This window comes from Alligator mississippiensis, chromosome 15, assembly GCF_030867095.1.
Source record: "Alligator mississippiensis isolate rAllMis1 chromosome 15, rAllMis1, whole genome shotgun sequence".
Taxonomy (NCBI): domain Eukaryota; kingdom Metazoa; phylum Chordata; order Crocodylia; family Alligatoridae; genus Alligator; species Alligator mississippiensis.
The window spans coordinates 25001381-25013756 of NC_081838.1; the positions used below are offsets into that span (position 1 = coordinate 25001381).

A 12376-nucleotide genomic window follows, 5' to 3' on the forward strand; every position below is an offset into this window, starting at 1 on the left:
GAGCAGATACCCCCCACCGCTGCCTCAGCTGGCCTGAGCCTCTGTCATGGGCTCCCCTCAGCCATTGAACCTGGTTCTGGAGGGTGCAAGGGGGTTGGTGGGCTCGCAGCCCATCTGGGCAGGGGCATGCGAAGTGGGGACAAGTGCACTTTGAGGCCACGATGCCCAGAACCAGGATGCATCCTGTGGCGGGCCAGTAGGGGCACTCCTGCTCTGAGCCACCCACCTCACTGCACCTGACCACCTACCAGTCTCCCAAGTGCCTCCCCAGGGGTGCTTCACATCTGGCTGACCCCCTTCCTGGAGTACACCCGCAAGCCTGGGGGTACCACTGCCGCCACCCAGGGGTTCTGGTCTGTTTTGGGGCCCTGTGCCCCCTGGGCTACACAGGCCTTGTAGACCTTGAGGGTGCTTGACCCACTGCTAGAACCTGGGGTGCTTCCTTTAGCCTGAAGCACCAAAAGGTAGCCTCCCCTAGTCAGCTGAGTTAGGGAGTTTGAAGGCATGCCCCCAGTCCCTCTCCCAATTAGTTCACCACACTTGTACAGTGAAGAGCTTTATTGGTTACAGAGGACAGGCTTGGGGAAGGGTACAGCTTAGAGAAATATCAAAGAATAATCTTAGAACAAACAGTGTCACCTAAGTAGTGGTCAGCTCCTAGAGTGACAGGGGTCAAGCCCCTGCCCCTATGCCACGAGGTCAATGCTAACACAATAGAGAGCTTGGCCCACCCCCCCTCACCTGGCCCAGGTCACTAGGCAGAGCTGGTTGCTTAGCAGTTGGCTGACAGACAGGTGAGAGACAATAACAAAAAAACGCAAAAAGGAAGAGACTAAGAAGAGAAGAGTATGGAGTTTTTCCACACATCCTGTGATGAGGGCCCGTAGCCTGACATGGCCCCCAGGCTCGTTCACCCCCATCATGTGCCACTGCTTCTCTCAACTGGGGTCTCCTCAGAGATGTATCCCATTTGGGTGGTGTACGCTGAGGCCGGGTCCCTGGATGCCTGGTGGATGAGTCTGGTCTCCTGCCAGAAGCTCTTCCCATCCCACACTGGGATGGCTGTGCCGGGGTCAACTCTATACTCAGCCAAGTCCTGCAGGGTCACGGCCGCAGCGTCTCCCTCCCCCCCCCGGAGCCAGGTCCTGCTCAGCTCCCCAAGGAAATGCCCCACAATGCAGCAGCTCAGGGGGATGTCACTCCCTGCCAGCGCTGGCTTGAGCCAGGAGCTTCCTGACGCCTCCAGATGTGGCCCCACCAGTAAAGAATAGAGAGGAATAATTACTTCCCTCAGCCTGTTGGCAATGCTTCTACTACTGCCGCTTGGGAAGGGCACACTGTTGGCTCGTATCCAGCTTATTGTCTACTGTGACCCCCAGGTCTGGAGTCCTGTGTCCAGTTTTGGGCTCCTCCAACTACAGAAAGGATGTGGACAAGTTGGAGTGAGTCCCCGTGGAAGACAATGAACATGGTTCATGATGTATGAGGAGAGGCTGAGGGAGCTGGACTTATTTAGTCTGGAGAAGGGAAGACCCAGGGGGGATCAAATAGCAGCCTTCAACTCCCTGAAGGGTGGCTCAAGAAGCATGGAGCTGGACTGCTTTCAGATGACAGAACAAGCAGCAATGGGCTCAGGCTGCAGCAAGGGAAGTTGAGGTTGGATATGAAGACAAACTTTCTCACAATGAAGTGGGGAAGCACTGGAACAGGTTACCCAGAAAGGTGGTGGCATCTCCATCCTTGGGAGATTTTGAAGACCTGGCTAGACAAAGCCCTGGCTGGGATGATATAGTTGGGGCTGGTCCTGCTGGAAGCAGGGGGTTGGACTAGATGCAACCGCCTGAGGTCCCTTCTCACCCTCGTTTTCTACGAGTCTATGACTTTAGCCAAGGCAAGAGCTGAAAGACACAGCAGAAACATTTCCCAGAGGTTGGAGATTGCAGGGGAAGTCTGACAGAAGGCCCAGAACAGGAAAGCAGCCTGGAAGGTCTCAAAGAAGAGGCAAATCCTGAAAGAGGGAAGCCTCTCCCCAATCCCTGTAGACCCTCCACAAGCCTCTTGCCCCCTTATCGCCTCAGACCTGTGCCAATGTCCCCCCAACAATTTGAGGTGCTTAGGCAGTGGAGATGATAGCTGTGATGGTCTGATGGCCACAGTAGCAGAAGGTCTAGGATGGGAGGAAGAGGTATTTCTCTATGAGAGGATGCTTAAGGGCTGGGTCACACATCTTTTTCGCCACCTCCTGGGGCCATAAATGCCAATGACAGCTCTGCTGATATCACATCTCGGAGGCAGGTGATGATGGTTGGTGTCTTGGGGGCCATTGGTTGGCAGGAGCAAAGGGACCTTCAGGTATCTTTCTGGCATAGGCCCCTCCAGCCAGTTGCCAAAGCCATGGTTGGCGGGGTGACTCCTGAGTCTGGGGGAGGGCACAATTTGTGGGTGGGCCCGGGGGTGGGCCAAAAGCCCCACATCCACTTCTGTGCTGCAGCTTAGTGCCTGTCCCTCCACAAGCACACCACCGGCCCGTGTGGCAGAAAAACTGCCCCATGCTGAGCGGTGCCAAGTCGGGGGCCAATCTCAGGGTGGGCACCTGCCCGCCTCCCCATACCTCCTATACCAGTCACCTGTGATGGTGGGGACTGGTTTCCTCTCTCAAAGGGATGCAGTTGCTATGTGAATGCACTTCCCCACCTGCCGTCATGGCCATGGCTCAAGTGGTGCCCAGCAAGAGGTGAGAGAAGGTGGGCTACTCCCCAATGAGCAGGTCAGAGGACTGGCTGGCTGTCAGCCTCTCATCCCACCCTTTTAGGGCTCCTGTTATAGAGCCGTATGGAGATTAGGATCAACGGTCAGCCTCATCTTGTCTTCTACTACATTATGCTAAGTTTTCTGTGTTCTGCAAGAGTGGAGGGGACCATTTCAGGCCAGTTTGCTCCTGGAAGGGGGTTTGCTGGACAGATGCTCACTTGCCGGCAAAACAGTACCCATAAGAAGAGTTTCCCAGCCCCTTTCCCCCTCTCTCGTCCATGCTGGGGTCTGGTTAAAGTTCACCCATGCTGTCACCCCATGGTCCTCACCCCAACAGCTTCTACAAGTGTTGTGGAAGGAGACCCTGGCATTGTCAAGACACACGGGGCGTGTTTACATGTGAATTTTCTGCGCAGTGACTGCACTGTAAGCAGTTTTTAGACTGGCGTCTCTATATGTGTAGGTGCTACAGCACAACAATGCTGTGTGCACCAACTTGGGAGTAAAGTTACTCCCAAGTCAGTCTGCGCACACAGTATTACTGCACAGTAAGGCATTTACATGTGCCTTACTGCGCAGTAACTTAGTGGGCATAAGTTGCTATAGTTACTGCACAGTATGGGCATGCATGTGTAGACACATGCCCATACTGCACAGTATTTTTCAATAACCTAAGTTAATGCACAGTAACTGTGCATGTGTAGATGTGTTCCCAGAGTCTTTCCTAGCATTTCTGTGGGGGAAATTACAGTGACACCGTACTCATTAGCAGATCATGGAAAAGCAGGAGATGAGATTAGATGAGCTACTTTCAAAGGAAAGTAATAAGAAAGGGACTTTCACAGCTCATCTAGTTCAACCTCCTGTTTGAGACACAGTCGCCCCTATCCAAACCATCCCAGATAAGTCCCTGGCTCACTGATCCCTAGAGCAACACAATCAATCCTGTCACACAACTACAAGGCTTATATATGGTGTAAAGACACCAAAAAAACACGCTGACCTACCACAGCCAAGCCAGGGGGGGCAACAGCTGTCCACGTCTGTATGACACAAGGGTGGTTAAAAAGCTGTTGAGAGATGAATTCATTGAAAAATCAGGGTAGTTGGTTGTAGCCGTGTTGGGCTAAGGACATAGGCAGACAAGGTTCTTTGGGTAGATGTGATGTCTTTTATTAGACCAACTGAACAGTTGGAAAAATTGTTCAAGTTTTCAGGCACAAACGCCCTTCTCTTTATCCCTGAAGACGGGTGTTTGTGCCCAAAAGCCTGCAAAGAACAATTTTTCCAACTATTCAGTTGGTCTAAAAAAGATGTCATATCTACCCACAGAACCTTGGAAAATCAGAGTATTTTTAGAGGTCAAAGTCAGCTTTAGTTCTTTATGAAGTACATTGATAGCAATATGCTTTAGGCCTTCCAGCTGGTGCTGCTGATTTGCTCTCAGCCTTTCCCAAAGCCTTGCTGAAAAAAAATCAGCCTCACCTCGAAGACCCAGATGATCTAGCCATTTCTGACAATTCTTGAGACCCCACTCAGTCACAGGTCCCTTTTCCCCCACAGGCTTTGAAATGAGGTAGGTGGGACCAGGTCAGCAAAGTCCTGTTGTGGTTGTATCCCTCTGAAACAAGGAACCTGTGGGCAGATATTAAGGGAAAGAGCACAAGGCAGGTACTTGTACACGGTCTATATTGTTTAGATGCACATTACGAAACAGCACCAAAAATTGTCATTTTGCTAAGTTAGTCACTTGTGAAAATGCACGGTGACTTTTTTTTTTATCATGGCAAGTTTAGATTTATCGTGGCAGGCTACCCCACCTTGGATGGAAAGCTGGCCTGGATCCGGTCCAGTGAGCAGGACCTGCTTGATGTGGTTGGAAGAAAGCAAGGAAAGCTTGTCACTGGAAGTCACTCAAAGGCTTAGGCATGAACTCTAACCCAGTTTGCAGACTCTGGGCTTCCCTCTGACCCAAACCAGGTGACAAACCACCTGTCTGATGTGTTCAGCCTTGCGGTAAAAGTAGCACCTGCCCTGCACCCTGTTGTCCCGTACCATGGGGGTGAAGGTTAGGGAGGTGTGTGTGCTGGCTGGCCTAATCTGGGTTCATTTATTTAACTCGGGCAGCAGGAGGCTGGAAGGTGCATTAGTGGATGAGGCTCCCCTTTTGACCTGGACGCTGCAAGACCTGGTGACCTTGACCCCAGGGCTGTGTCTACTCTGTTCCAGCTGACCAGCACATGATGGCTGGCACCGGACATGTGACTTGTCTTGCTGCACTTCCCTGAGTGGCACTCCTGGCCTTATGGAGGGACAGAGCCAGCTGGAGCTCACTGGTAGGGCTGTGGAGACAGCAGGTGATGCTGCAACCCAGGACATGGTCTCACCGACCCAGGAATCATGAGGCTCAGCCTGGCCGGCACTTCTAGCTAGGGCTGAGTTGCAGAGGCATTGAGACAGGGGGAAGCCTGGGTGCATGTAAAAAGAGCCCCTCTGCAGCCACATCCAGTTTGGGTTGGGACTGAAGCGGGGTGGTCGCTGTGAAGGTGTTCCCATCACGGGAGCCAGAGGCAAGGTCTCCTTAGAATGGTGAGAAACAGTTAATTCCCAAATGTCCCATTCCTCACCCCCCAAAATAAGATTTTCTTGATATCCAAGCCTGTCCTAGCACTGTCACAAGCAAAATAGTGAATCACTGAGGCGGACTAGGACAAAACGGTTGAGAACTGATTCATGGATATTCGCTTTATTGATCCAAACCATCCAAACCAGTTCTCTCGCGGCTGATGTAGAACTAGACAAGAAAAATCAAGGACGGGAAAAAACAGATGACAAGGGTGATGTCTTATACATCATAGGAAGGGAAAGGAAGGGGTCAACTTGCTACTGCAGGTAGCAACCTGGGACTGACTGTTCAAAAAAGAACATCTTTCTGGGGAGCAACTTTGTTTTTTTGTCCTCCCAGCTTTTATCCTCGTTACTTGGCACCATTACTTAACTCTTCACCTGTCGTCTTCTCTGTCCCAGCTGCCACTAGAAGCTACCATAATATCCCATGTGGGACATGCCACATGGATGCAGGAGGGAGCTGGGGGCGTTACAGTCCAGGGGCAGGACCCTCACTCCCACGGCCCAGGGAGGATGACGGAAACTGCCCCCTGTTCTCTGTGACGACCCTGCTCTTGTGGGTTCGCTGGTGCTTGCTCAGGGCACAGCTCTGCCGGAAACACTTCTGGCACTGGGCACAGCGGTATGGCTTCTCCCCCGTGTGCACGCGCTGGTGCTTGGTGAGCGATGACCTATGGGTGAAGCACTTCTCACACAAGGTGCAGGAGAACGGCTTCTCTCCCGTGTGCACGCGCTGGTGCTTTGTGAGATTGGACCTCTCAACGAAGCCCTTCCTGCAGTGGGCACAGGAGAAAGGCTTCTCCCCCGTGTGCAGGCGCATGTGGCTGGTGAGCGTGGAGCTGTGCGTGAAGCTCTTCCCACACTGGCTGCAGCAGAATGGCCTCTCCCCCGCATGCGTGCGCTGGTGCTTGGCAAACATGGCACTGTCACTGAAGCTCTTCCCACACTGTGGGCAAGGAAACAGCTTCTCCCTTGCATGCAGGCGCAGGTACTTTGTGAGTTTCGACCTCTTGGGGAAACTCTTCCAACACTGAGGGCAGCAGAGTGGCTTCTCGTCCATGTGCAGGTGATGCGTGAGGGTAGACCTCTTGGCAAAGCCCTTCCCGCACTGGGTGCAAGAAAACAGCCTCTCCCCTGTGTGCGTGTGCAGGTGACTCACGAGCGTCGAGCTCTCGGCGAAGCTCTTCTCACACTGGGTGCAAGCAAACGGTTTCTCCCCTGTGTGTGCGTGCAGATGGTGCGTGAGCGTCGACCGCTTGAAGCTCTTCCCACACTGGCTGCAGGAGAAGGGCTTCTCCCCCGTGTGCACACGCAGGTGAGTGGTGAGTGTGGAGCTCTCGGTGAAGCTCTTCCCGCACTGCAGGCAGGAGAAGGGCTTCTCCCCTGTGTGCACGCGCAGGTGCTGTGTGAGCTTGGAGCTCTGTGTGAAGCTCTTCCCGCACTGGCTGCAGGAGAACGGCTTCTTCCCAGTGTGCACACGCCGGTGCTGCGTGAGGGTGGAGCTCTTGATGAAGCTCTTCCCGCACTGTGGGCAGGAGAAGGGCTTCTCCCCCGCATGCACACGTGTGGTTCTGGAGATGATCCCACCTGGCAAAGCTCTTCTTGCACTCAGCACAGCGGTACAGAGGTTCCCCTGCACATGCGCCTTGGTGCACTCGGAGGTTGCTCAGGGAGATGAAGCTTTTCCCACACTGCAGGCAGAGGTGGGGGTGCTCCCCCGAGTGCATTCTCTGGAGCTCGAAGAGAGGCCACGTATGGTGGAAGCTGCCCCAGTGCTCAGCACAGGGCTGGGTATTCTCCCTCCAGTGGGTTCCCCTGTAGGTCTTGAGTCCTTGTTTGTCTCCAAAGCTCTCACTGGGCTCTCCACATATATGCAGCCCCTGTCTCCCAAGAACCGGGCCCTTGTGGCTCTTCAGGTCTCTCTTCCCTTCAAATCCTTCCCTGTTTCTTTGGGTCTTTGCTGTTCTCCATCGCTGTGGGGTGGGGAGCTGGTTTCTGGCTGGAAACAACTTCAGGTTGGCTGGTCCTTCCTCAGGAGGCTGCTGCTCCGCTCTGCCCAGGCTCTCAGCATCTGCTGGATGAAGACAGGAGCCTAGAAATTAGTCCCTGTCCAGCTGGCAAAGGGAGAGACCTGCTATTTCCCTGTGCTGGGGTGTGCCCCAAAGGACAGCTGGACCTCAAGTACTATGTGGGTGCGTCTACATGTGCATTAATGCACTTCAGTTAATGCACATTAAAACTAGTACCTCCATTGTGAGGTACTAGGAGAACATACATTAGCTTGTCTTAATGAGCATTAACTAAAGAGCGTGGTTTTTAAGTGACGCTTAATGCACATTAGCCTACTTCAATGTGCATGAACTAAACAGCACTTCTTTTTCAGTGATGCTTTAATGCACATTAAAATAGGCTGATGCACATTAAAGTGCATGCGTAGATGCACCCCATGAGAACAAGGGGTCCGATTCCAGGTGGACTCTGGACATGGTCTCACAGCTTGTATTCCTAGTGCCCTGGTTACGGAGCAGACCATAGGCAATTCTGCTGGGAGCAAGGAGGTGCTCGTACCCTCCCAAGCATGAAAGCTTGCGAATCCCAACGGCACCTAGAGGCATTTCATACAGCCAGAGGTATTCATTGAATGCTGCCTTTATTCCCCTTCGTCTTTCGAACTGGAGAAGCAGAGTTCCTGTTCAAAATGAAGCAACACATCTAATTGCGGTGGGTAGCACAATTTTTCATCTCAATCCTTAATACCACCCACCAAGGTTTGTGCCACCTCTGAGAGCTGCCATGGGCCATTGAAACAAGATCATGCCCTACCGGAAGGCATAAGAGCCACCTTGGGCAGGGCTAGCAACTCTTGTATCGCTGAGGGAAGATGGATATTTCATCTCATGGTACCAGATTTGTGTCTCAAATCAAGACAGCAGGCTAGGCTTTGTCCCTAGCATTTTATTATGTCCCAATGGGCAGCCCCTCCTTTAAATGACAGAAACCCTTCCCTGAATGCCTCTGGAGAGGAGGATCTGAAGGGCTGAAGGCAGATTTCCTACCTAAACAGCCCTAAGTAGGGGAAGAATAAGGGGTGAGTTGCCTGTCGCTGCATCACTGAAATGCAAGGACTGCCTGAACAACACAGATCTGGCCCAGCTGTGTGATGTCAGGACCTTGTGGCAGCAGCTCAAGGCAAGACTTTGGTTTTCCAGCTCCCCTTGGGTATTGAGAGCTTCTGAGCTGGGGTGTGACTGGAAGTGGGGGCAGGGATTTACAAGACTCACCTGGGGACACATCTTCAGACAACCAGCTTTCCCCACCTTCCTCATTATCGTCGACCCAGAGCTTCGTCTCCCCTTGCTGGATGCAGCAGATCAAATCTGGGGTGGGACCTCGATATCCTGCGTTGGGGAGCGGATACAGGCTGGTTATTCCACTATCCAGTACCCCACTGGGACTCAGAGAAAGGATCCAATGGACTCAAATATTCGACTGGGGACTGAAAGGAGGACACGTAGGGAGGAGGACATGTAGGCTGGTGCAGGAGCTCTGTATCCTGTTCTGGGGAGTGTCTAGACTGGGCCCGATTGGGATTTGGAGAAAGGATCTAATGGACTCCAATGTTCTAACGAGGAAAAGGAAAAGAGAATATTAAGGACAGAACAAGGAGCAATGGGCTCAGGTTGCAGCAAGGGAAGTTGAGGTTGGATATTAAGAAACTGTCTCATGAGGAGGGTGGTGAAGAATAGGGGACGGGTTACCCAAAGAGGTGGTGGCATCTCAATCCTTGGAGATTTTTAAGGCCCAACTCCACAAAGCCATGGCTGGGATGATCTAGGTGGGGCTGGTCCTGCTTTAAGCAAGGGGTTGAACTAGATGTGACCTCCTGAGGTCCCTTCCAACCCTCATTTCCCATGTTTCTATGATAAAAGAGAAGCTACTGCAGATAGAAACCATTGATACATCATGGCCTCAGTCACCCAAGTAAGTGGTACGATGGTCGTATGAAATATAAAGCACAAACCCCTCAAAAAGCTCACAGTGGCACCAAAGAAGGTGGGCAGAGATGCAGTGATTTGTGATGTGCAAGGAGGAAGAAAGAAGAATGCTTTTCTAAATGTTCGAGATACTGATTTGGAAAGAGAGAGAGACAGTGAACATACTTGTGGCCATCCACCCCTCTGATCTTCTTAAGGTAATTCCAGGCAGAAAAGAAAAACTAGAAATGGGTTTATTCTCAATAAAAGTTGGCAGAGATGAGTCTTGGAAGTGAAGAGTCAATGATCCTCTGCCAAAAAGGACTTGGGGTTACAGTGGAAAAGAAGCTGGATAGGAGTCAACAGTGTGCCCTTGTTACTAAGAAGCCTAATGGCATCCTGGGCTGCATTGGTAGGAGCGTAGCCAGCAGGTTAAGGGCAGTGATTCTTCCCCTCTATTCAGCACTGGGGAGGGCACATCTGGAGTACTGTGCCATTTTGGTCCCCCACTACAGAAAGGATGTGGACACATTGGAGAGAGTGCAGCAGAGGGCAATAAAAATGAATCGTGGCTGGGGGCACAGGATGAGGGGAGACTGGGGGCACTGGGCTGATTGAGTCTGGAGAAGAGAAGACCGAGGAGGGATTGAATAGCAGCCTTCAACTCACTGAAGGGTGGCTCCAAAGCGCATGGAGCTGGACTGTTCTTAGATGACAGAACAAGGAGCAATGGGCTCAAGCTGCAGCAAGGGAAGTTGAGGTTGGATATTAGGAAAAAAACACTCTCATTGGGAGGGTGGTGAAGCACTGGGTTACCTAGAGAGGTAGTGGCATCTCCATCCTCAGAGGTTTTCAAGGCCTGGCTCCACAAAGCCCTGGCTGGGATGATCCAGTTGGGGATGGTCTGGCTTTGAGCAGGAGGATGGACTAGATGTGACCTCCTGAGGTCCCCTCCAACCCTCATTTCCTATGATCCTATGACAGACTGGCGACAATAAAAGGTTGTTTAGGGGAGAGAAAGTAATCTGTTTTTGGCACTGTATAGAAAGGGATGCTGTTATAAGAACCGTATAGGCAACTCTAGCAGCCTTGTCATCCCATGGGTGGATCTAGGGTGGCTATCATAGGGGATATTCTGGTTTTCTGCTCCTCTGTCCTCTATTGATATGAAACCCGATGCCTTAAAGAGGAAAAAAGAGGACATAAATCTGTCTGGTTTTGTATCAATAGAGGACAGAGGACAACTGGACTGTCCTCGAAGATGGCCACCCTAGGTGGATCATTCTAGGAGGTTTCATAGATTTCATAGACATTAGGGCTGGAAGGGACCTCGGAAGATCATCGAGTCCAGCCCCCCACCCAAAGGGCAGGAAGTCAGCTGGGGTCATAGGATCCCAGCAAGATGAGCATCCAGTTTCATCTTGAAGGTGTTCAATGTAGGTGCTTGAACCACCTCCGGTGGCAGGCTGTTCCAGACCTTGGGGGCTCGGACAGTAAAGAAATTCTTCCTTATGTCCAGCCTGAAACGGTCTTGTGATCTAGGTGATGCATAGATGCATATATGCTTAGGAACAGTATAATAACCCTTTTCTCCCTCAAGCAGCAAGTAACCACCAGAGCTCCCATGGGAGGAGAACAACAATGACTCATCCTCTTATCCCAACCTGATGAGAAATCCTTGCACCCAAAGTATGCGGGAACACATGGGTCAAGGATAAGTAGCTTGACTTGAGAAAAGGGGACAGCAGCATTAACCAGCAAAGAAAGCCCAAGAAACCAAGAAACTGGCCTGCAGGCATCCGGCAGGTGCCCGAGGAAGATCTTTAATGGAGGCTGAGGAGGATGAAAGCAGCAGAAAAGGACCTCGACCGCTAAAAGCTATGCACAGTCGCCGCCACATCAGTCCGAACAAGCTTGTTTAATAAAGGTCCTTAGGAAGTGAAAACCCATTTTCATGAGGGCAGCCAATGTCCTTGTAATTTCAGGGATGGGTGTCACCAGGGAAGACCTTCAATGATACCAGGTTGCATGGGGAGAAGCGTTGCCAGCAGATGGAGGGCAGTGATTCTTCCCCTCTAGTCAGCCCCAGGGAGGCCACATCTGGAGTCCCATGTCCAGTTGTGGACCCCCACTGCAGAAAGGATGGGAGAGAGTTCAGTGGAGGGCCATGAACATGGTTTGGGGGTTGGGTGAGGAGAGGATGAGGGCCCTGGGCTGAGTGAGCCTACAGAAGAGAAAACCAAGGGGGGATTGAATAGCAGCCATCACCTCCCTGAAGGGTGGCTCCAAAGAGCATGCAGCTGTACTGTTCTCTGATGATTGATCAAGGAGCAATGGGCTCAGGCTGCAGCAAGGGAAGTTGAGGTTAGATATGAGGAAGAACCTTCTTGGGAGGGTGGTGAAGCGCTGGAACAGGCTGCTCAGAGAGGTGGTGGAGTCTCCATCCTTGGAGGTTTAGATGACCTGGCTAGACAAAGCTTTGGTTGGGATGATCTAGTTGGGGATGGTTAAGGAGTTGGCCTAGATGTGACCTCCCGAGGTCCCTTCCCACACTTGTTTCCTATAATTTGCACCATGGATCACGCGATTTTTGCAAAGAGCCTTCCCAATATAAGGAGCAGGTCTAGCAGGAAAAAGAAATCTTTATAGATTGGCAAAGTTCAGCATGGTCCACGGTGATGAAGAGGGTAGAAAGGAATGTGGGAGGAACCTTACAAGGCTCCTCGTTAGAAGCCCCCATGTTGCGTCACATGTACAAGTGTCACTCAAGAAGCTGAGGACATGGAAAAGCCCTGGGTTACAAAAGCCACTGCTGCTCCTGCCTCCATTGGTGACTGCCCGGTGTAAGCTCAAGAGGAGGAAAAAAGGGATTGAGGGCAGAAACAGATGTCACCAAATCACGTGGCGCAGTGGAAGAGCCAGGGAATGTGTAATCCAAAGTCAGGGAATCCATACCTCTCCGTAACCAGGGCACTGCAAAAAGAGACATGTCTCTGGTATCTCTCTGCTGGTCTCCTCAGTGG

At 51.8% G+C, this 12376-nt stretch overlaps 2 protein-coding genes across 5 annotated transcripts in view; both read right to left on the minus strand.

The window, feature by feature from the left end:
• Positions 1–5481: 5481 nt before the first annotated feature.
• On the minus strand, positions 5482–7656 carry LOC132243320 (gastrula zinc finger protein XlCGF57.1-like). Its single transcript, XM_059718118.1, has 2 exons — positions 7626–7656; positions 5482–7044 (listed from the first exon to the last, which is right to left on the minus strand). Exons 1-2 carry the CDS (start codon positions 7654–7656, stop codon positions 5849–5851), a joined length of 1227 nt encoding a protein of 408 aa, XP_059574101.1. The 3' UTR covers positions 5482–5848.
• LOC102564763 (zinc finger protein 789-like) overlaps positions 7037–12376 on the minus strand; it is a 33382-nt gene continuing 28042 nt past the window's right edge. For 2 of the 4 annotated variants that reach the window (XR_009457294.1, XM_059718215.1), the window contains 2 exons: positions 8661–8777; positions 7463–8068 (listed from right to left, as the gene is read on the minus strand). Coding sequence is in view for 1 of the 4 variants with exons in the window: in XM_059718215.1 (XP_059574198.1) it covers positions 7800–8068; positions 8661–8777 (386 nt within the window). In the remaining 3 variants the exon portion in view is untranslated. The other 2 variants (XR_009457293.1, XR_009457292.1) reach the window with 2 other exon arrangements.

Bases quoted from the DNA above. Each gene is read 5' to 3' on its own strand.
- LOC132243320 (XM_059718118.1), bottom strand. From the start codon at position 7,656: ATGTATGTTCTCCTAGTACCTCACAATGGAG. The intron at 7,045-7,625 runs GTACTAGTTTTA...CATCTCCCTGAG, and splicing joins CCTAGTACCTCACAATGGAG to CAACCTCCGAGTGCACCAAG.